The sequence below is a fragment of the Notothenia coriiceps genome, unplaced genomic scaffold (assembly GCF_000735185.1).
Source record: "Notothenia coriiceps isolate Sejong01 unplaced genomic scaffold, NC01 NC01_scaffold00024829, whole genome shotgun sequence".
In the NCBI taxonomy this organism is placed as follows: domain Eukaryota; kingdom Metazoa; phylum Chordata; class Actinopteri; order Perciformes; family Nototheniidae; genus Notothenia; species Notothenia coriiceps.
The window spans coordinates 17881-43850 of NW_011357530.1; the positions used below are offsets into that span (position 1 = coordinate 17881).

Below are 25970 nucleotides of genomic sequence, written 5' to 3' on the forward strand. Positions count from 1 at the left end.
ATGGCCATGACCAAAGAGCTGTCAAAGGACACCAGAAACAAAATTGTAGACCTGCATCAGGCTGGGAAGACTGAATCTGCAATAGGTAAGCAGCTTGGTGTGAACAAATCAACTGTGGGAGCAATTATTAGAAAATGGAAGACATACAAGACCACTGATAATCTCCCTCGATCTGGGGCTCCACGCAAGATCTCACCCCGTGGGGTCAAAATGATCACAAGAACGGTGAGCAAAAGTCCCAGAACCACACGGGGGGACCTAGTCAATGACCTGCAGAGAGCTGGGACCAAAGTAACAAAGGCTACCATCAGTAACACACTACGCCGCCAGGGACTCAAATCCTGCAGTGCCAGACGTGTCCCCCTGCTTAAGCCAGTACATGTCCAGGCCCGTCTGAAGTTTGTAGATGATCCAGAAGAGGATTGGGAGAATGTCATATGGTCAGATGAAACCAAAATAGAACTTTTTGGTAAAAACTCAACAAGACATGTTTGGAGGAGAAAGAATGCTGAGTTGCATCCAAACAACACCATACCTACTGTGAAACATGGGGGTGAAAACATCATGCTTTGGGGCTGTTTTTCTGCAAAGGGACCAGGACGACTGATCCGTGTAAAGGAAAGAATGAATGGGGCCATGTAACGTGAGATTTTGAGTGACAACCTCCTTCCATCAGCAAGGGCATTGAAGATGAAACGTGGCTGCGTCTTTCAGCATGACAATGATCCCAAACACACCGCCCGGGCAACGAAGGAGTGGCTTCGTAAGAAGCGTTTCAAGGTCCTGGAGTGGCCTAGCCAGTCTCCAGATCTCAACCCCATAGAAAATCTTTGGAGGGAGTTGAAAGTCCGTGTTGCCCAGCGACAGCCCCAAAACATCACTGCTCTAGAGGAGATCTGCATGGAGGAATGGGCCAAAATACCAGCAACAGTGTGTGAAAACCTTGTGAAGACTTACAGAAAACGTTTGACCTCTGTCATTCCCAACAAAGGGTATATAACAAAGTATTGAGATGAGCTTTTGTTATTGACCAAATACTTATTTTCCACCATAATTTGCAAATAAATTCTTTAAAAATCAGACAATGTGATTTCCTGGATTTTTTTTTCTCATTCTGTCTCTCATAGTTGAGGTATACCTAGGATGAAAATTACAGGCCTCCCTCATCTTTTTAAGTGGGAGAACTTGCACAATTGGTGGCTGACTAAATACGTTTTTGCCCCACTGTATATATATTGCTCGCATAAAATCCCCGGGGTTTTTTGCTTTGTATGCCGGGGGTGGGACATTCATGTGATTGGTTGTTGGTCGCGGTGCTCGAATAAAATCCCCAAGCTTCAGACACGCCCAGCTCCAAGCTTTTTTTGAAGCTATAGTGTGGACGGGCCGTTACTGGCAGATGTGGAGAAAGTATTCAGTCTGCTTCACTTTTGCGGTTACTGCTGTGGCGTTTGTGTGATCACGTGAGCCATGCCTGTGTCGGGCATGGCGCACGTGTAGCTGTGTTTGTGAGTCGGTCTCGGTCAAAGGACGTACATTTATTTAGCTTATTTGCCGTGATTTCATTGTAATAAACGTATAACAATGAGGCCGAATCAACAACATACTGACACCGATTAATTTAAACCATGATTTACTACTGTGGGAAGTGTAGTTACAAAACTGCAGGCAAAACACTTTAAAGCAGCCATTTTCTGAATGGCGATCGGATCGGGCTAAGCTATAGTTGTTGGTGCCCTTTCCACACTTAAAATAACATCATATAAACTTTTAAAAAACAGCGACTGTTTTCCGCATGCCAAGGACCGTCTGTGACAAGGATTATTATTCATGTTCTGAACAAATATGTGTGCTGCCAACGGCTGAAGTTTTGTTTTGCCGATTTAACATAAAGTCAGTGACGATGGACAGGCTGCACGGCTTCACTCGTGTTGGTTGAGATGGAAAGATGGAAAAGACCTTTGCACTCAGAAGACACAAAGTTGTTCGTGATGGTCCAATGGTGGAGGATTTCATGGCAAGGTGGCCTGCTCTGTTTGAAGTCTCTGAGGTAAGGCTTATCCCATGCTCGGTTTTTCATCCTGAATTTTGAAGTTGATAAAAGGACATCTATGGGCACACTGGCAAACTGCTAATATATTGTAACTGATTATATATAATTCATCTGTGCTTTTTAACCTCATCCTGGTCTCCAGTATTTGTGGTGGTTGTTTTCTCCCTGATGTTAAACAATGATCAAATTCCTTTTTGCTTTTATGCGTTTTCAGATCAACTCTGAATTCAAGAGAATCACGACCAAGCCACTACAATCCAAATTCCTGTCTTAGCTGGACCTCCAATCTGGCACCCTGATGAAGCTGTTCCAAAAGCGAGGAGGACAGCTTGGGGGAAGGCTGGAAACAATAATTTCGCAAATGGCTAATGTAAGTGATACAGTATCCTCACAATTATGAATAACCTATAAACATAAATGATTTTGAAAATGTTTTTTGAGAATCACGAATTTTAGAATTGTGAAAAGTGATGCTACAATATTTTACATTTTAGTTATTACATAATTTATTTGCAAGAATGGCACACAAAAAGTGCTCATCGCCAAGGAGACCATTAGTGCTTTTGCTTTTTTTTTTTTATCTTTCTCCTTTCAGTAGTGTAGTAGCTCTGCAGTGAAAGTGACCAGAGTGCCGGCTGACAGCAGCTCTAACACACTGCTACTCTTTGGTCCTTCAGTGCCACCGTAGCTTCTCTGATTGAGTAGAGCGTTGCCATTCCCTCTCTAACCACACCTTTAGCTAAAACACCCTAATTCTACACATTGTAACTTTAATTGACCGTGTCTTGAGCCATCTATCCATCTCAATTTTAAATGTGATATACAGGACTGTCTCAGAAAATTAGAATATTGTGATAAAGTTCTTTATTTTCTGTAATGCAATTAAAAAAACAAAAATGTCATACATTCTGGATTCATTACAAATCAACTGAAAATATTGCAAGCCTTTTATTATTTTAATATTGCTGATTATGGCATACAGCTTAAGAAAACTCAAATATCCTATCTCTAAATATTAGAATATCATGAAAAAGTATACTAGTAGGGTGTTACCCTACTAGTATACTTTTTCATGATATTCTAATATTTAGAGATAGGATATTTGAGTTTTCTTAAGCTGTATGCCATAATCAGCAATATTAAAATAANTTGAATTTTTCATGCTAATATTATTAAAACGTATTATGCGTGTTTAAAGCAATTTCAAATATGACTTGCTAAGTCTATCTCATTCAAATACATTGCACACATAGCTTCTCATGGAGGCAAATACAAACTCAAGCAGTTCTGTATCAAAACACTTTATTGAGATTTAAATAAGCAACAAGAATACCACTATACACACACTTATGTACATTCAAACTAGTTCTCCATTATGTGGTTTAATTTGGTGTTTTACCCTTTTCACAGTAACAATAGAATTTATCAAATATATATATTTGATTAATAGCATGAAAAAATCTTGTTAGAATTACAGGTCAAAATGTAATAAACAGAACGTGATGAAATTGCTTTAACATTTCTCAATAAAATGGGATTGCAGTAACTGAAAAATATCATGTTGAATCAACATGATTATTTCTAGCGGTCTGATGTGAATAGTATATGATGGTTTAACAAGCAAAAATGTGTCAGTTTTACACATTCTCATGGTGTGGGACCAATTTACACATTCAAATCGAGTAAATCCAAAGAACTTTTTTTTTCAGTGTATTCATTTACGACCTATTTTATATCCTTCTTCGACACACATTTTGGGTCCCTCTGTATTTGTTGGAAATGGCACTAGCGACTTAGCCACATAGATTATTTGAAAAAGCTTGAATGTACCTTACAAAAAGGACAGGGAATACTATCCCGTCTACAAAACACACTACAGTATGCAATGATTCTACTGTGATGAATTTGATCGTTTAAAATGCATTAAAGGTACAATCGAACATGTTTCCTAGGATTCACACACCAGTTTATTGTTGCTGTAATGCTGATGCTGGAGTGATCAGGATTATCAAAAGAGACAACAAGTTAAAGGCACGGTTTAAATAATTGCCTCTAAACCCCAACAAGTAAATAAATCAGGAGACTTTGCCGCATTTATTTAAAAGATGAGAAACTAAACTGCCCAGGACACAGAAATGTAGTGTGGCCCCAGTGAACCTCTGCGCACTCCATCTAATACTGAAGAATGTAGACGATTAGAAAGCTGACAGCGGCTAACTGTCCAGCTGCACTAACCCCTCCCCTCTACCGTCACAGCCAATGGAGCACCTTAGATTAATGACCCCTCAGAGCCCGGCCAATCACCGCACTGGGCTCTCATCCCCAGCACGAGATGCCCTTGAGCAAACTCATAGACACTCATTCAAACCAGGGGGGCACAAACACACACTTGGCACTCCCAAACACACACAGCTACACACTCACCACTTAATTCAGCCTCCTCTAAGGGCAGCGGGCCGCTCAGTGCTGATGTTTATGGTTTCTCTGAACCTGCAAATCACCGTGGTTACGGCTGGGCGGATTTATGACCGCGGCCCTGTCTACCAGCCCTTAGACAAACCATGGATCACACACACACACCAGCACACAGTCACACACATAGGGATATTAAGGATGATACACATCCTTAGACAGCCTAAAGGTTCTTTGTAGAGTTTTGTGGCTCAGTATGTAAAGTGTGTGTGTCACAGCAGATGTGGCCCCTTGCTATCACAGTTTAGCATCTAACCTCAGATTACTAAAACCTGTGAACAAAACATTTACACTGTCAGATTTAAAGATGATTTGAATGCAGCTTTTTTGGTCAAATCTCTGCAGAATTGCTTTTACATGCAGAGCGCTGTGTAGTCCTGACTGACGATGTCTCATCTCGGAGCTTTTGTTAAAACTGGCATCTGAAGCACCAGAGGCTTTGAGGTGTAAAATACAGACAAGAAAGTGCGGATCCTTTTTAGGATTTTGCAGTTCATTTAGTTGTTTCTGCAGCTGAAAGGGGTGCACTTTCAGAAGCTCTGGTGAGAAAGAGGGAACTTAATAATTCTTTGGATTTGAGGTAAAAGTGCAAGGCTTTGACAGGAATTGTTTTTTTTAAAGGGGATTTGTGTGTGTGACAGTTCATGGTGGGGGGTGGGGGTTCAGAAAAATAGCATTTACCATCAGTTTCTTCTCACCTGTATCCATTTTGTTTTCGATGACTCATCATGACCTTGGCGTCACTGATGTGGGAGGAGAGGCACAGTCGGGAAGTGTCAGTAACAATCACGCAGCGACTGCTTCAGATTCAGACCATGTGTGGGCTGACACTGGCCAATTTGATTCGCATATATTCGTAAGAAGAATAGAGAACCAAAATTCACCATTTTACTCCCTAATGCATTTTGTGTTACTGATTTTTCAAATAGAAGCATCAGTGTCCTAAACCCAGAGGCAGTTTTCTGGCTGAATATTAGGCAGTGAATGATCAGTTTGAGCTGCGGCTGGTTTTTATCATTGTTAAAACATTGCTTTTGCCACACAACCATTCACAGAGGACCAGTGGCACCAAATGTGTTTCATAATCAAAAACTGTTTCAACACAGGCCACTTTCACAAGTATATTAACTGCAGGTTGAAACTATTCTTCACCTCATGCTATGACTGTATTCTCTCTTTAGAAGAGAATGAGCCCAATAACTTTTTACAGTGAATCAAGAGAAGATTTTTGATTAGCCATAGACAAAAATTACCAATATGTTGCTTTAAACCCAAAATGATTTATATTTGGATTGTGCCCAATGCATATATGCAATCTCACAGACATTTCTTTATTAATAGAATAAAAAAAAAGTCAAATTAGTCTGTTAAAAAGACGCATGAGGTTCTTTAGATTCAAACAACAGTTGCACTTTTGGTCCGTCACTGTGTTCACAAGAATATTTTGATAATTGCTGTTGCATAGATTATTATGAGTAGTATGTATTTTTGGCAAAACTAATGAAGTGTCTTGCCGGACACCTGCAAAACTCAACTTTTAGCTTCAGCAACTTCTGCAAAGCCCATCTTCATTTCACTTGGCAGAGGACTTTTGAAAAAACAAATGATGTTCCTGAGCAGTGAAACATTTGTGTATATAGAAAACTATTGTGCATGTAAACATATTATTTATGTGTGTTTGTGATCATACTCGTATCTGCTTTTCTGTGTGTACGCTCCTCTTTGTTTGCCTGAGACTGTTACCTTTGAATTTCCTCTATATCATCAGCATTGCATCAGAAGATCTGTGGATTGTTTGACTCAGAGTAGCTCTTTAAAATCCTCCGTCTTGAGGAACAGACAACTGTAGCTCTGGCCCCAGTGGTCTGGAAATCTCAGCATTTTTGTAAATACTTGATGATGAAAATGTGTTTAAGCCTTCGAATGTGTCTTGAAAAGATCGGCAGCTGATGCAACATGGCTTCTTTTAACTTTTTGATTTTGTTTTCCCTCGGAAGGGGAAATTAAACAACTAAATATCCCCAATTGGACGCACACTTTCTCCAACATTATACCAGCTCTCATGTGACTCAATGGAACATTGTCTACAGTACATTTTAATTCCTGTTGGATGGTTTGTCTGTTAATTTGTGTGTATGTAAATCTATTAAGTGCTGCAGCCAGGGCAGGATTAGTGCAGTGTTTCTTTCACTAACATGCTTCATTAGTAAAGATGAAGTCAGCCAAGCATTCAGACAGAAAGACACAACAGCTGAACAAATGGAGAGTGTGTGTAGCGATGTGAGGGGGACAGGTGGTGAAGTGAACGTTGGATAAGGTCATTTAATCCTTAGCAGCAACATTTCTACATTTTTAATACGCTTTTTAATGCTGCATGTGTGCAGTCCATATATGTTATCATTTGACTGTTAATCTATGGTATGAAGAAAATGTTTGTAGAGTAAATTCAATAGAAAAGCCGACAGAATTGGAGCTGGGTTTTGGGCCCTCCAAGACAGGACTCTAGAAACGGGAAATGTAGGGAAAGTAAAATTAGAACGGCAGAGAAAGAGGCTTAGGACGAGATGGAGAAAAGGAAAGACCAAAATATGGGACACAGAGATTAAAAAGGGAGGAAGATAAAAAGCCAAGATGTTTGTTTTGGCCGAATATTAAAGAAAAAAGCCCATACTGTAAAGAAATAGGAAAGACTGATGGAGACGGGAAAAGAGTTTGGAATAGAAGAAAATAGATTATACTGTAGGTGGAGAGAAGTAAGAGAGAAATTACATATATATAAACAAATGCATTTACACAAAGACGAATCAACTACAAGGAGAGCTGGAGATTTCATTTTCAAAGGGAAACTGAAATACGGTTTGCATGTAAAAAGAGCATATTAATTTTGCATTACATACAGGAATTCTTTTGTGGACACCTTTTAGTCAAATACAATCAAATGGGGTTATTGATAGTCATATGGTCCCCCTGCATAAATATAGATACAAAATGTGCAACTTTATTCACTTTACTACCACCATCGCGAGCTAGACAGCTTTTTAAAATCACTCCTGAGGATATCCAATCTTAATTCATTACGATAAATCTACTGTGATCCTCTCTTGAGTGTTTTTATTGCTTTCTAAACCAGCCCATACCTATCTGAGAGTGCTCTTCTAATGAAACTTCTTCAAGGGAGGAATGCCAGGTTGACTAATCTTCATCCAACTTGATTTCACCCTTTTCTTTGAGAGACGGATCCACAGTCAAAGCGCCCTGCACTGAAAGAGACTGTCACACTGCATTGCTATTAAAGGCTGTGAAAGGAGGGAAAATGGCGTTAACGGTTCGAAGAGGCTTTTAACACTCCCACCCACGCAAATCAGACTCTTACCTTCTCCATCTCGCTTTCATTGGTCCAATTACAGCATTTGCACAAAATAGTCGCTGGAAATGGAAATGTGTACGCAAATAGGTTTTCTTTAGAAAGCTGAACATTACCTCTGTATGTTTTACCTCTGTTTTGGTTCTTCTTTTTGTACACATTGACAGTTTGTGTATTTAGTGTTTGTTTCGTGAGGCAAGATTCAGATTCAACTTTATTGTCATTACGTACGTAGTACATCTACTAGTGACGAAATGTAAGTTTAGGCATCTGACCAGAAGTGCAAAATAGCAGTGCAGGAGTCTACATAATAAGAATAATTATACATGGGATTATTATAAATAGAATAATTATAAATAGGCTATAAACAGATGAATATATATATACAGTGTAAACGGCATTGACAGTAAAATATATAAACAGGTGGGTGGTTGGTATGGGCTTGAGCCTTTTATCAGCGGGTATATTAAGATGTATGCAATTTTTAAATAAAGCCCGCAGTATGAGCATGTAAACCACTTAAAACCGATACTGCTCTTATCCTCATTTGTGAATGCAGACAGGTTAGACCTTACACATTTTATGAAAACCCAGCATAATGTTTAAACCACTAAACTAAATGACACTATGTTCATTGACATTTATGTGATCTCTCTTTAACACGTGTGGAATAAAGACAGTGTTTAGAATCAAACCGTGGCTTTTTAGGATGGGAGGTTACTGTACACATGAACTTATAATACAATAATGTATATTATCTATACATTTATGTAAATATTTATTGTTAGAAAGCACAAAATAACTATTAACTGTTGCAGGATTTAACCCTAACTGCTCACCGCCCACAAATTCAAAAGAGGCAACTCGCAGTGAACAGTTCCTGGCTTGCGTTTGTTGAACAGACAGACCTGGGTTGAATCCAATAACAACTATGAACATGACCACACTGTCATATCATCTAAGTTTTATGGAAACACTGAAAACACTATTTGTCCAACAGCTGAAAACACCACACCCAATGCTCGGTAATACATGCTGCATAGTAACACATTTCTGAGGTAAAGTGGCAATGCAAATACAACATCATACAGGAGTCCACGTGCTCCCAGACTGGCGAGGACAGGGCGTACTTTGTTTTTTTCTCGCGAGGACCAAAGTGTATCCTCTCTTCTGTGCCAACTCCCCTTTATGTTACCCAGGAGTTTGGAAGCAAGACACAGAAAATATTCTTTAATTTTAAGAAGCTGCATTGTTTATTCAGAGACAAACTTAGAGTAAGCCTCCACATTGCATTGACTTCTACTTGACAAACTTATTGATAAATGATTCTCTTAATTATTTAAAGGTGCTAAGCTTCCTTTTTATTATATGCATCAAACTGTCACACCTTCAACTTGCCCATGTAGGAATACATGTGCAAAGTTGAAACACACAAACTGTGAAATAAATTATAGATACAGAAGAAAAGACACCACAAAAAGGCATATTTTAGATCTCCCAATTCATTTATTTTACAAGGCTTTCTGTGTCCCTCCCATATTTCTAACTCTGATATAAGATTAGACATTCCTGCCTCCCTCAGATCTCATGGTGCTTGACCTATTAGATAAAGTATTCAATTACTAAGATTATGCTTTATTAAAAAGTAGAAAGAAAGGCCATTCAGTGCTTCATAGACGAGCACAATTATTGTGAAGTTAAATCGTAATCCATTTGTTTCCTCCTGACCATGTTATTAATAAAAAGTAATTCTGATCTACTTTGATGTAAAGTAGCTGACGTTTGTTTGGCAAACTGTATGACACACTGTCACTGTGAAAAGTATGACACAGTATGCTTACATTATATATCAAGCATGACATGTTTACAGTGAAATGTCTTAAAGTAACATTAATTATATGTCGTATGTGTATTCGTTAGTAGCCTACTGCGGATTACAACTGAGAATCAGCTGTGTGCTGTTTTTGTCTTATAAAACAAATTAGAGGCAATAAATAGGCAGCTAAGAGCCAAACTGTCCCTTTCCCCACCTTCAGCAAAGTCGCACTAATATATAAAAAGTGTATCCCTGAGTCAGGATTTTGCTCAGACTTCATTTATGGTCTGAAACTTTCCACCAACATCATCAAAAAGCAGGTCAGATGTTGTGAGACACTCACTTTAAAATATTTAGCTGAGGGCCATCAGGGCAGACAGTGTGGACTTCATTTAGGGAGTGTGTGTGTCAGTGTGTGTCTGCTACTGTGGAAGGATGCACTGCCGATCACACTTTTAAAAATGCACGCACATTCCTCTAAATGCAATTTTTAAAATGTACGAAAAGTCACACTCATGTCACTATGCGGTTGGATTACTTTCAATATACCAAATGCCCATGCAGGATTCACATATTTAATTCAGGATTTACATGTACATTTCTCGCTTCACAAAGGTTTATCGTGTATTTATTTTTGAATCCAGATGTAGTGTGTTTCTTGATTTAAATAAAAGCAACACTTTCCAAATATGTTTTTGATGAAATGGCAAATGCATTTAAAGACATATATTTGTGGATTTCTAATATCTTTATTTACTGAAAATGATGTGACCCCATGTGGTACAGGGTAGACCTTCAACAGTTGTAATTACCTAAATGTTTTCCACTTTACCTATTCAGGAAATTGTCCTCAAGTGATGTTTACATAACGTAAGGTAATCAAGCTTTTCAGACTCTATTTCAGATGTTAAAAGGCTTCTCTGCGGTGTGCATCTTTTCAAGCAGAACCCAGGAAAGAAAATAACTTTTTTTTTCTCCTTGTCACTCCACTTATGTCCTTGTCTTCAAAAAGCATTTCCCCCAACATGTGCTGGTCTTAAAATGACTTTCTTTTCCAGTAAGAACTAGCTAATGGACTGTTTACCAGACACTTATTCACGAAGCGTCTAAGGTGAGTAATCAGTCCTCCCCCTTTGCATACACCACAACGAAGTTATTGCTTTTTTGAGTTCTTGTCAAAATACTTTTGACTGATGGTGAATCATAATCTGTATGAGCGGTTTGTTTTGCAGAGGGAAGTGTTGCTCAGAGGTTAGCGGTTCACACTGGATTGTTTGCTCAGTAGGTGAAGTCATGTCTGATTTGTTTGGCCTTGAAAGCCTCAGATTTTCTAAAAAAGGATTGTATGTTTGGGTGAATAAGGTTATGTAGACTTTGTGGCATACTATTTTGTTATGTAATTGCAAATTTAAAATATTTCCAGTATGTTTCGAATCAATTAAACTTTCGATTTTCAACCTTCTGCATATTTTCTTGCTCTACAGTGGTGAGAGGTATGTGTGATGGTGATATGACCTTGTGTCATTGCTGCGTGTGAATAGATACTGTATCAAGGTGAATAACACTGTCCTCGTCTCCCTAACTATTGCAACTTACATGACCCTTCCACACAATGTGGGGTGCAGAACATTATATTTATGTTATGGAGATTCAGACTGAAAAAAGCCCAGCACAGCGCCACACTGCTATGCTGGAGGTCTGATGTTAATCCAGGAAGTCCAGTTGGTGTAACAGATTAACACTTAAAAAACCTTATCTGCAATGCACCAAGGCATTACACACTCATACAGGATACAATACTCTAATCTTGAAAGTTAGTAAAATATATATATATCTATATCTTTCATTACAAATATTGTTAGTTTTGCTGTATACATGCAGTGTTCAGGTAACCCAGGTGCATTTTGAATGATTTTGGTATTACCTCAATCGACTGATAATATCAGTCTGAAATTGTTCCTACTTCAGATTTACAAACATCTTACCTTTACATTAAAACTTTATAGTGCAGTTATTATTGAGCTACAAGTGAGCCCTAAGGGGTTTCAGCAGCTGTTTAAACACCAGCATGGGGAACTTGAAGTTAAACATTGTGTTTAGTGCGGTTCACATTCCCGTTACATAAGTGGTTGTGTGTTTATCCAGAAATTCAGGGAAACAACCTTGGAATGCTAAAGTTTTCTAATGAACAGGTAAAGTGTGATGGTAAGCGTGTTTGTGCAAAGACCACAGACATCCCTCCCCAGCTGTGGTTTAGGTAGATGTTGTCTCCTTTTTACAAGTTGCTCAGAGGTTTTATTATGAGTGTCACACTCACTGGGCTTTATGAGTTGTACAGTACTCGGAGGCCACTGGGTAAACAGAACAGATGCTTCAGGATTTGAGGCTACAGCGCATACTTCTTTGGTTATTCTTAGATCCTTACTATCATTTGTCTCTGTCCATATTTCATTGACATAACTACACTGTAGCTATGTACGAATGCCAATAAAAGCCTTGAATCTTGAATAGGACAGACTATTTTAGTGCTTAGGAATAAAATACGAGTTGAATAACTGTATTTTCGTCATCATCAATCAGCCTGTCCACATTTCAATGTTGCCCATAGGATAAATCGTAATGGCTTTTGTCATTCCTTAATCTTCCTTCTAAAGCCACCTGCTAATCAAAGTTTTCACATGTAAAGTGAAATATCTTAATACCAAGTGGATGGTTTGGCACAACATCTTGTCGAGAAATTCATGGTCCCCAGAGGATGACTTTCACTGATGTGCTAATGTAGCAGTCCAACAGGCTAACCTACATTTTACCTTATGAATATCGCATTACAGCAGACGACCCAGTAGACCTGCTGCAGGAATTTATTGGAATGATTTCTGAAGATATGAGTCTTTTGTTGGGGCTAATGTCATAAAGTTAACTGTCTGTGGAAATATCTTGTTCTGTCGTTGTGGAACAGAACAAATGTATTTGCTATATCAGTTTACTGGATATCAGTTAGTGCGATTGAAACATTTCTAACAATTTGTATCTGAATTGTTGGTCGCAGAATTTCCCATTTCAGCTTGCTTGTGTTTGATCTGATTTGGGATCATTCTGTAAAAAGTATATATCATGTAAACGTACCTTTTTCAAAGTAAATAATGTATGTAGAGTCTGCTCCAGTGAAACTTTGGAATTCAATTATGTGATAACAAACTTACTCACCCCATACTGTAGCTAATAATAATAACAACCCTCCAACTCCAATAACCCTAGAACATTCTATTATAGTTTGTGCGTGTGTGTGTGGTGTGTGGGGGTGTGTGTGTCAGATGGTCTGAGGTGAGCTTTTTAGCCTTTCTACCATGTGTTTCCTGTTTTTTGCACTTTTTTGCTCTGACTAAACCCAGATCTCCCAGACAGGTTTCTTTCACACACAAAATAAATGATACTTCAGAGACAAACCGCAGACGACACACTTTCCTGCTTGGAGCAGTCACTAAATATGTCACTTTGTAATGCTGTTTTCCAGGATCTGCTATTTCCTACTCTCATGCTGTTTATAGATTTATTGTGTTTCCTCCATCAATCTTCTTTAATGTTATTCTTTCTTTTTTTCCTTAAAGAGCTTGGGAAATATATGACATCAGTTGTTTTTTTAATTGTTATTATTCATAGAAATTGGAAGGAGTTGGGCAAGCAAAAAGTGGTAAATTGTTGAAGGGGAAAGGACGTTTTTGGAGGGTTAGATATGAGAAATGTGAATGGGTAGATGTTTTATTTAAGATTGATTAACCTTTCTATTCCAATGTTGTATTTGTTGCATTATTCTTATTATTAATATATTCCTTTTTAAAACAATTTTCAAATCAGAATAATATTTGTATTCATTAATGGAGCCTATTTCAGAAAACAGAGTTACGGGCATAGTGAACATTAATAGACATTACTTGTGCAAAAGTTAGATACATAGCTATCTTTAATCTGCAGTCCCTTCATAAAAATAAAAAAAGCCACCCTGAACTGGTACATAAAAACACAAATTCAATAGCTATTGATAAAAGAGGGTAGAGGAATAAGAAAGACATGCCAGACTGTTCATTCATTGCCAATTCCACATTGTGTATGCAGTGTGTGTCACTGCCAAACCATGGCTGGTCCAGGAAACAACCAGTTGCCTCCCTGTGTACACAGTGAGGAGGCTCACCTTGAGAGGTTCATGCTGTTCTCTGCAGATTGCACCGTCCCTGCTGACCAGGCGTCCTGATCAACCTGTACGAGTCAGAGACCAGAGCATGATGGTTGCTGAGCTCTGCCAACTCTGTTTCAATCAGGAGAGACAAGTTTCCTTTGATATAACGATATATTTTTATTGCCGGGAATACACAGATGCATGTAATGGTGTTTGGCGATTAGACCCTGTTGTGCTCAAATGTGGAGGGGAAAAACCGAACCGATGATTCCCCCCTGGGGTCTACACACTGGTAGTGGTGGAGGCATGAAGGGAATGATGGAGGTCAGTCTGAAGAGTTGTGGTTTAAGCTTGACCCTGGATTTGGAAGAAAGGAAGGTGGAAGGGGTGGAGGAGGGCTACGTTGAGTCACCTGAAATGACAACTGTGAGGAAGGGGAGAGAGCAGATTTAAAGGTTTAGCAATGCACTAATGATAGGCTTGTGGAAATAGAAGGCGAAGTTGATAAGGTTTTAGCTGGGGAGTGTGACGCCCCCGAACTCAACTGTTGAGAGGGAGGAGAAGTAGTAATATGGCGAATATGTGAATGAATGACTGAGGGATGCGTCTTCCTGCGTTGAACTTGCGTAAGCTTTATTTGCTGCCATGGGTTGAGTGTGAGTACTTTTCCCAGGAATAGCTCTTAGGAACTTAGTTCCCCGGAACTCTTAGTTTCGGAACTATTAGCAGATCACTGTTCACGACCGCGGAATAAGTCCCGAGGGAGGATTACGCAAATTAAGCCGAATGCAGTCACTTGTTTCTTACTGCTTTGGGTTTACCGCAGGCACCGCAAGCAAACTTCACGGCGTATATTGCCAGCCCGAAGTCCCCGGCCGGATGTTCCCGGAATTGGAGGACTGGCTTCAGAGAACGGACCTGTTTTTTAAAAAAAAATAAAAATTTATTTATTATTAGATATTATTATTTTGAAAGAAATTTATGTACTGAGATAATTATATTATTAGACGAGATATTTTTGTTTATATTATCTGAACTGGGAAAAGATCTTAGAGATAAAATCTGCTTCAGCAACGCAGAAGACACCTACCTCATCCCACCGCTACCGATGTTTTCTTTTTTGTAGTGCCATACGGGGTCTCTACTCCCGTTGGTGCGCTGGGCTAATGCTAATAATGCTAATGCGAGCAAATAAAATGGTGGCTTACAGAAACCTTTCAGGAGACTTTATGGGGGCCGTGGTTGCAATTTCGCCCAGCCAATCAGAAAAATTGGTAACCAGTTTCCTCCCCAGGAAAGTTACCACGGTTCTAGCAGGGACTGAAAACTGGTGAAAAGGTTCCAGGAAAAAAAAGTTCTATGTTTCCAGATCTTTTTGGCCCGCGGTTTTTTTTATTTCTAAATATTGTGTTTGCTGTGAAATCAATGTAGTGTGTGTGTGTGTAGAAAATGTTGCAAAAATGTGGTCTGTGTAGTGAATTGACTGGAGTATGTGAACTCAAAATCCCAGGACTATTCGGAACCATTATTCCTAGTAAAAGTACTCCTGCGGTGGTGGAAAGTGTGTGATCTGACGTAAATCTGGAGAATGAAGTCAAGCGATGGCGGATGTGGAAGTTACTCTTTCGCTTGATTGCATGGATGTAGATGAGTGCCTCGGTGTGGTGTCTGTGTGTCATCCAATAAGTGTGGTGTGTCCGAGTCTGTTTATAAATGTAATACTATAATTGTTGATGACATGAAAGGATCTTATTCGCAGCCACAATACTGTTGATTTCCCCCNTGCTTTAACATTTCTCAATAAAATGGGATTGCAGTAACTGAAAAATATCATGTTGAATCAACATGATTATTTCTAGCGGTCTGATGTGAATAGTATATGATGGTTTAACAAGCAAAAATGTGTCAGTCTTACACATTCTCATGGTGTGGGACCAATGTACACATTCAAATCGAGTAAATCCAAAGAACTTTTTTTTTAGGTGTAGTTAGTTGCTTAATGGAAGCACACCCAAATATTTGTCCAAGAATGCAAGGCACACAATTCCCATTAGTTTTGGCTATTTGTAGGCGTTTGCTATGTACGGGATGAATAGTGCTCACTGTACTCACTGTAAATGAGGAACTACTCAAATACTGTACCTAAGAGGCAGATTCAAGAACATCACCCGAATATGCATCACAACATAATTTGGGTGGTCTGCTTGGTTTTTACACAATAAACAAATCCTACCGTTCAATTGAAAGACCCACAATTTGAAGCAGTCTGAGAGGACCCTTAAAATGTAAATGTAGCCTTTGTCTGGATAAACAATTTTGCCTTCTTAAGTGCATCCAAGTAAAAAAATCTGAGCAAGAAATCAGCCATCATACCAAGATTTATTAGCATAACTGCGATGTCCCCTGTAGGAATAAAAGGAAGTACAGTGATGGTAGAAGGCTTGATTGGAGATGACAGGTAATTATAGTTTGTGACAGATTTCTTAAAGACGGATCCATTATTAAAAGCAAAACCGATTGGGACGGCTTATCTGGAAAAACAGAAACAAACAAGGAAGCTTCTGTATTTTGTGGTACTGACAATATAAGGCCATTACAATCAGAGAGTTGTCCTACATAAAGAGCTATATTACCTTTTCACCTTTTGTTATTTGTATACTTTGCAAGGGGTTGTCCACCGATTGTATTTTTTTTTTAGGTATAGAATGAAGAGTGGGGGCAGATACAGGTGATAAAGCATTTATATATTGTACTGTAATAGCCATCTTCGTACCTATAATGTTATAATTTTTTTTTTCTATTTATCTTGTATGATGAACTATTTTGATTCTGTTATATATAAGATATAGGTCCTCCTCCCAAAGATGTAGATCTAGGCAACAATATTATACCTGGAGCATTAATGTTAAACAAATACTAAATTATGCATTATTTAAATCAAAAGAGGGAATCAACATTTGTGTGCAGATTTGCTCCTCTCCTGCCTTGCCTTATTTGCATCAGTCTTTCTTTAAATGTCACAGGGGCAATACTGACCAAACTGTCCCTGTCTGGCACCATAATGAGAGCAAAACAGCTAGGTTACAACTACACAACTCAACCAAAAACCAATAGTACCAAAGTATGTTTCCCAGGACGTTGAGGGCATCCCAATACAGGAAACTCTGCAATACAAATAATACTGAAATGCAGCATGGCTGTAAAACACGCTTTACCCATACAGCTGTACTGTAACTGTCACATGAGCACGTACATGCACACGCCTGTGCAGAGATGAACTTCTGATGACCACCTGTGTAACCTCATTGGCTGTCCTCCAACAGAAAAACAACCCCACCAGCAGCAACAAAGCACCACCAACCTCCAACAATGGCATAATCACTGAAACCCCAATGTGTAGGGTAATTATCTTACTATTATTTTCTTTCTTTTTTTGGCCAAGCGTCCGTTTGGCAAGCCAAAATGTAAATGCTTTTGATTCTGCTCCAACATAGGGAATCCACAAATAGACCAAAGGCAAAGTCTGTTTTAGAAAGACACGAGACAAGCTAAAGCATAACTCATCTCAAGTTTGGAGGTTTACAAAGCCATATAACTATAATAAGCGTATGAATACCCAAGGCCAGACATGACACACACCGTCACTCTGTGGAAAAGCTGTTAACACAAGTTTGAACTTCACAACTTGCAAGAAGAACCAAAGGTGTTACAGATATTTTTCAAATAACTGTAAGATAAGATTGCTACCTAAGATCCTTACAAAGTATTGAGTGAGTCTTTCTTTATGTGCTTTCTTTTGTTGCCAAAATTAGGTCATTGTGTGTATAAAAGAAGGACTAAACTAGGGTTATGCATTTTGCCATAAATGTAACACTCCTTCCTTTCTTATAATATGGCCATTTGCAATGATTTTTTTTTTTAACCGCTTAACGGTTTCTGTAGCAATGGGGACAACAACACAACTAAAACTCAAAGACAATATAATTTGCATGTCTATAGTCTTCATAATTGTTTTTCTAATAATCCAAACAATGATGTGAGAACGTGTTCACCCCAAAGTGTTGCTGCTGTCCCCATTCCTCAGAGACACAGGGGTCCGGAGCAGAGGGGTCACGACACAGAGCGTTTGCATGGGAAAAGGAGACTAATCTAAATGGAGTAACTAAAGAGACATTCCAGATGATCTGAGCTTGAAGAATATTGTTCTGTGTTTGTTTTTTATGTAGCAAACAAATATTAGATTGATGCTAGTTAAACAACTTTTTGGTTAAATATTTAGAAATAACACAGTGTAAGACAATACGATCAAACAATAATAAATATTCTGCAAAGGCTAAAATCCCAAAGTTCCCCCAAGAGGGAGTTTCTCTCCCTCACACCCAAAAAACAGTCAAAACGTTGACTCTAAGACGAGTGAACTGGGAAAGCCATCTCCTTTCCAGCTATAAGGACTCATTCCTGCAATGCACTTTTGATATGCACATACAGTAGGTCGTTTGGATCTAACACTGTAATTTGGTCCTTTAGCTTTAGCTCAAGGGTATCGTAGTGCCAGGCTGTAGTATAAAAAAACTGTGCTAAAACAGTATTGCTTGGCTTTCAGTCAAGGGGAAGCAGACCGAGCAGACAAAAGGAAAAGAACAAAAGAGAGAGAGATGAAACAACGGGAGAACAGAAACACATAAACAGAGAAGAACAAGTGAAAGGAAGTGAAAAGAGGGAGACAGAGGCTCTGAATAATTGAGCGTGTCATTCTCTGAGAACTCAATATCCTTATCAACTCCTCTTTAAGAACATGACACCGAACCCGCGTCTCTAATTGCTGATCTTTGCTTTTCTCTGCAGATTTTGCTTACAAAGACCTTTGTGAAATCTAAGCTGGAGAAACAGTCTCGACTCGGGTGGCAGGAAGATGGATGAATCACAGATATACACACTAACTGGCACTTAACTCACACGTACACACTCACAAACATGGCCTAGAATAGCTTTAGAATAACTTTCAATTAATTTACCGCTTACTAAAGCATCAAAATGTCAAAACAACTTAGTTTGCAAAAAAAATGATGCAGGCCAGGGACTTTGGTAACTCTCTTGAAACGAATTGAAACCCATTCAAAATGCAGCATTAAATGCCATATCAAGGACTATCTGAACAACGTAAAAGTAAAGAAGAAACAATATAATGCGTGAACTTTCTTAGAGCACAACAAAACACTTGTTCTAAGTAACGGATAATGTGGGAAGAGGGGGTCATTAATGAAAATGAAACACCGGGACGATCATGGAGCCCGACGGCCAACCAACAGCTGGAGATGCGGCAACAGTGGATTTTATTTTCATTAACCAGTCTTTAAACCAGAACCCATACAGTGTTTACTTGCTTTTGATCCTTTTGATTTCTCTGACGTCGCTCTGTCTGTTGACCTCTTTCCTTCTCTTGCGTTGTTGTTTTTTTCTTTACTGGGAAAGTTTAGCTATCATGAATCAAAAGCTTCAAGCTCTCCACAAATATAAAAGTGAATATTCAAAAAGTATTCCAGATTGTTTCTGATGAATGAAAACTAATGTTTGTTATCCACAGCAGGCATTAAGTTGACCGAACTTCTTTCTGCGGATTGATATGACTGCAGTAATATAGTCCCATGATCCAAAGCCACGGTGTGTTAGCGAGTATTAACAACCTCTGAAATGTCTGAATTGACCAATCATAATCGAGTACTTACCTAAGTAACTATATAAAAAGACAAGAAAAGACAAAATATAATAAAAAGGGATTTTTTTCTTTTAAAATGAGCTCAAACTTAAAACACATGTAAGATTTTGCGATATTAGCACATACAATTTCCAAAGTTAAAATAGTATAAACACCATAAATATGGTAGCTCAAGCTTCTTAAATGGCTGTATTATTTAAGGATTGTTTCAGTCACGTATGCCAGTAAATATTGACTTTCCGCTGCAGCTCTACAGTTTCATTAAACTAATTTGGAGAAAATAAAGGCCAACAGCAAAATGAGGCGAACATTGTTTCATTCTTCAAATACTTGTTATCATATCTAAACCTAATAATGATTTCAATCTTTAACATTTACAATTCTACACATTTATCCTCAATGAATTTCTATCTGGTCTAAGCGGTGTTAATAGATTTTATAATAGCAGGAAGTAAGTGGTAAAACAGCCTCCAGAGACTCGGCTAGTCCCACACCAGTGTTCTCGGTTTGTACAGTATTCGACAGGTGGCCCATTTAGCTGGGAACACTGCTGAGCAAAGCTTATTGGACGTGGGGAATAATGATGGTGCTGCAGTAACGTCGAAAAATACCCAGAGAAGACTGGAGTGCCTTTTCAAGGGAATACTTTAAGACACAAATTGGCTTACTAAGATCTGCAGTCCCCCCCACTCTATCATAAATGACATACTCCCAAACAATGTGTACACACAAACCCTGCGTACAATGAGAAAGCAGTGGTTGTGGCTGCATGTCCTCCCTGGAGGCTGAGGCTAAGAACAATAGAAAGACAAAATGTTGCTGAGCACTCAGTATTCAGAGAACTGTGCCGCATTAAAATGAGAATTTATTTTCCACTTCTCACATTTGTTGTAAAAGTTTATCCTCGAGTTTGTCGTCAGAATCAAGAAAATAATATTTTAATATCATAATATATTTAATAATAATTGATTTGCTAAATGTTTTGAATTAAATTAAAGATCAAATAAATGAATACAAAATAAAATAAAGATATTTATATAAACATAAGACATCATGTGCCTGCAGTGGTTAGTGCTTCTCATAGCTATACATATGTTTTTATTATATTTATTTAAAATTCTCATATTTTAGGCAAAATAATAAAGATTACAAAAAAAAGATATAAATATATTAAATATTCATACAAACATCAAAATAAAATACTAAATATTTATATAAACATAAAATGTAATGTGCCTGTGGTTCTTAATTTGTCATATCTATAAATATTTTACTTTTTATAAACACTTCACATACTGTAAGTACTGAAGTGTTTTCTTCATACTCTTTACTTCAGAACTGCTGCCCCTCACTAAACCCTTATATCACCCTCTAGTCTCTTTTAGCTAAAAGACCCAAGTTCTAATGCCTTTGTTCATCGCCTGTGATTCACAAACATCAGAGAAAGTAAAAAGAGTGGTGACAGTTGAGTTTTCGAATCCTCACACACCACAGAGCCTCTCTTCTGCTGACAGCGCTGTCGGCTGAAGAGTCAATCCCAGCGGACGGCAACGGTCGTTCCAGCGTCTGGTTCAATAGCAGTTTAGCAGCCTTCATTGACAGTCTGCATCTGAGCTGAGAACAGCCGAGCTGACAACAGACACGAGTCAGGCTGTCTTACTCTACGCTGCCGCCCGGCATTAGGCTGCCCTCCGGTAGATTTGTGGTTAGGTCATTTTTAGAATTAGTTTGTAAATGTTTAGCCTCTGTGCAATGACATAACTAAGAAAAAGTGCAGGAATTTGGTGGAAAAAAAGTACTCGGTCGTCTCCAATGATGAATCAACTTTTCAGAATGCAGCCCTTTATGTCATACTAGTCTATTAAATACAGTGTAATGTAATACTAATATACCCCTCTATATATTGTAATATACATATTATATATTGTTCCATTACCATTGCACAGTTTAACTTTTACTTCTTATGTTTATAAAAAATGTTTTTAGCAGTTTTATTTGAACTTTTTGGACATCTTACTCTAACTTCGTATTTTATATTAAATGTTTTATTTTATTGCATTTTTTGAGAAATTCGTACTTTAACTTCTTACGTTTATATTATTCAGTTTTTTGTTTTACTTTTATTTCATTTAGAAATGGAACAACTGTCACAAAAAACCTAATTCCCCCAGGATAAATAAAGTATTGTGATTCTAATCAAATCCAAATGACGTGATGTTAGTATAAAAAACTGAAAAGCAATTTTTCCGACAATAAACAAATATTACATTTTTTATAGTGTTTGACCAGTACATTTAAGTGTCAAAATCCTGGTTCAGGTTCCCTGCTGGGTTTTCCCACAAAATATATATATAAGTGTGGTGCATCATAACCATTAAATGTGATGTTTTATTCTCTTTGGGTTTTTGTATGTGTTTAAAAACCAGCAGCCACAAACACTGCTGCAATAAGTGCACACAATACTAACACTGCAGGGGTGGAAACCAAACTGACATTGACTGTCATTATTTTTCTCTTTAGGGAGCAGTTATGTGTGTAAAGGGACAGACGGATGATGTTTCTCTTACCAGGTGACACTGCCAGCTGAAAATGATGCAGCTTGTCCTCATCTGGGAAATTGGCTTTGCATGTACCTGAACAAAAACAAATGACAGGAGTTTAGTAAGTCTGGTCAAGGGTTAAAGCCAGCAGTAGCTCCATGAAGGTCTACCATTACTTTTCTCTGTGACAATAACATCAATAATTTATTGTATTTTTATTAAAGTCCATCTCGAGCAACATTTTTCATTCTGTCATCCCATCTAGCAGGATTAATGCCTGGGGTCTCCATGTGGCACCACATCCCCCCCTGCTGTTCAAACACATGTACCGCACCCTAGACAAATGACATCATGTGCTAGAATTCTTTTTTTACTAAATCAACATTACATCAGCTCTTTTCACTGAATCGACAGTTTAAAATGATACTTTGGATACATAAGGCTACCACATATAGTGAGACTTCTATAACGTGTGGTATAAATGTAAAGGAACAACCTAGATGAAATCAACTTTGTCCTTTTCATTTAAAATAACAGACTATAGAATACCTTAACTGACCAATCGGAATAGAGTTTTCAACAAGGCTATTGAGTAGATGTATGCATGTTCCACGCCCCAAGTTTGTGTTTATTTGTTTGATTACAGTTAATCAGAGTTGCTCTTCTTCTGCACTACTTCTGCAGGTTGATGGCATTAAAAGGGTTTTAAAGGTTGAAAACATTAGACCCTCCAGAAAAACGTGATTCTGCGATCGCAGAATTTACCGCATAATCAGCAAAATGGCGCAGATTTCTAAAAGGGCGCAAATTTATCAAAAGGCCGCATAACCCCCGCATTTTTCCACACAAAGTTGAGAAAAAAAAAAGTTAACTCGTCTTGACGTGACGTCATCAGCTCGCGCATCACAGAATGTAAACAACACTGTATAGAGTGAACGTGTGGAGCTCACACGATAGAGAAAACACCAAGATGAAAATATCTAATCCATCTCATTTACCGACGAACATTTCTACTAAAGACCGGGCAAAAAGTGGGGGGAAACTATTCTGCACCCCGTGCAACTGTGTGTTGGAGCATAAGAGAAAATCGACGGTGACGACCCACTTTGATTCATTCAAACATTCGAAAATGCTTTCTTCTGCTGCGGACAGAAAGCCAAACAACTCACGTTCACGAGGCATCAACCTCCAAAACCCTTTACGTAGGGCTACAAGAAACGAGGTGAGTAGCCTACAATATTGAAGCTGGTCAGATAACGAACGAGTAAATGAGAACAGAATGAGGCGGAGAAGTGTGTGTGTGTGTGTGTGTGTGTGTGTGTGCGCGTGAGATTAAAATAGCCCAATTACTTTTACAATAAATAAACATTGAATGTGTTTAATTGAATAGTAAAGGGGTTTAACATTAGTGGCAGGTTGTGTGTGAGAGAGAATAAATAAGACAGCCCTAAATTTTAAGTTGTGGGGTGTACATTGATCGTACAGTCCCAATTACCTGTTGTTTTCTTTCACCTTGAGTGCGACGACACTGTTTTGTTGTAGACACCAAAAATCTCAGCTAATAAAGAGTAAACCCAACAAAAAAATTGTAATTTTACGTGTCGATAAAAGTCCTAGGCGGCCGCGGCAGTTTGTGTGTTTAGATTGAACGGAACAAATTGATCATTCTTAGAACAGGTATTGTCCGTAGAAGCATGGCTACTAAACTCGCGAACACCTGCTTACCGACGTTGATCTGGGAGGTCTTTTTGCGTCTAAGACGCTAGCGTCTTAAATGGCGTATTAGTCGTTTTACCGCGTCTAAAGAGTTCCGGCGTATCAAATAGTTTTCTGGCCGTATTAGGGGCGATAAAAAGGTGGGTTTTAACTCCCTTTTTTTTTTTCAATTGAGCGAACTGCACTGCAGTACGTCGAGCCGCGTAGTGTCTTACCATTTGTGCATATTCCGCACACCTGAGTGTGCTATCTCTTTTGGCTACTTGTTAGATTAGGTAGAGTAAATGGGTGCTTTAAAGATGATTTCTGCCCGTTTTTCACCCCTTGTAAGACGGGCACGTGACACACAATCTCGTATTCTCTTTTAGCTTGCCCGGCTGGGAACGAAAGTTGGTAAGCGTGAGCGAACGACGACGACGCCTGTTCTTTCGGTTTGCTGAGTTCAAGTGCCTCCGTAGTTGGAGGTTTTGGGAAAGCTCCCGATGTTCTTTGCTTCACTCATCGGATGTTCTAACTTCGACCGGTCTATTGCTTGCTCATTTACTTTTGTCTTACTCCGCCTCTTCACACACACCCCCCCCCCCTAAGTTTATCGGGTTAACGAAAAGGTTATTCATTTGTAACTTAAACAAATTAACTTATCGTTTCCACAAATTGCAATCACCGTCCAACACACACTCTCTCTTATTTATTCTGTCGGGTTATAAAATTTTTTAACAATAAGAAAAAAGGGCGTATAAATCGTATAAAGGCGTATAAAGTGTTGAAGGGCGTTAAAGTGGCGTATTTTAGTGTATTTTTGGGACGTACAAATTAGCGTATTAGTTCCTAAAATCGGGCGTATTAGTTCCTTAAATCGGGCGTATTAGTTCCTTAAATCGTGCGTGTTAGTTCCTTAAATCGGGCGTATTAGTTCCTAAAATCGTGCGTATTAGTTCCTAAACAGGAGCGCAAAAAGACCTCCCAGATTTTGTATATATAAATGGTTACGAAAAGTCTCAACTAAATTGTGGACGTGGAGAACATCGTAGTTGGCATAAATGTTATGTTTCGCACAGTAACGCACAACATTTCGTGAAACTTAACGGACACACACGATATGTTTATTTGATTGGAATTTACTTAGTAATGTTATGAAGGCAACCAAAAATTTCGAGAATTACCAAAACCAGGATCGATAAATAGTTTAATCGAAAATTGGATACTTGGTAGATCTTGACAGTCCAGATAATTATGAAAGTAATATGGCATTCAATTTCAACATGGCGTGAAACACAATGAACACATGACTTCTCCTAATCCCGGGGTACACTACCAAAACCTCTAGACTGGTGTAAATTTAATCTTTTTTAGACTTAAGGCTGATATTAGAGTCTTAACACTGTAAAAAAAATTACAAAAAAATTCATATACGAATTGTGCGGGAAAGGGAGTATAAGAGAAGAGTAGTGAAAAGTACACTGTGGTAGGCCTTACTGGCCTTGGTTTGTCGGGCTCTTCATAAAAATCTCGTACTAATGTCGCAAATCTTACACAATGTATTTTCCACCTTCTTTATACTCTCTTTTCCGCACCAATCCCGTATCAACTACACTGTTTCTTGGTTGGAGCAATTTACGTTGTTGACCTGTAACTCTGCTCGCTCGGGCCGACCGCCCCTCCTCGGTCGGTCTCCTATATATTGTCGTGCCTCCTCTCTAGCGTGAGAAGTAAGGGATTACTCGCTCGCCTAGTGTCGACAAACAGACTGACTTGGTTGTAGTCGAACACTGGTTGGGGGCACGGAAAAATTATTTCATGGTTAACTTGAAAGTGCTCTGAGGTAAATCAGAGGAAAATTTCGAAAGAGAGGACTGCCCTCTTATTGCTGTGTCAAATGTTAAACCAACCCGAGGGCTGCACTAGGGGACTGGCTCCTCTCTTTTGGTGGCCGACAAAGGACCTCTGCGAACGGATTGGGTGAGGTCTTTTGCCCGCCCGTTTTTAGGAACTAATACGCCGTTTAAGGAACTTATACGCCCGATTTTAGGAATTAATACGCTAATTTGTACGCCCAATACACTACAAACGTCACTTTTGACGCCCTTAACGCTTTATACGCCCTTTTTAAGCTAAAAAA

At 38.6% G+C, this 25970-nt stretch overlaps 1 protein-coding gene across 1 annotated transcript in view; it reads right to left on the reverse strand.

Moving 5' to 3' along the window:
- Positions 1 to 25970, reverse strand: part of ube2f (ubiquitin-conjugating enzyme E2F (putative)) — a 48774-nt gene that overhangs the window by 15792 nt on the left and 7012 nt on the right. The window contains exon 4 of the mRNA XM_010783209.1: positions 22163 to 22228. Within this exon, the coding sequence (XP_010781511.1) occupies positions 22163 to 22228 (66 nt within the window). The remainder of the gene's footprint in view (positions 1 to 22162; positions 22229 to 25970) is intronic.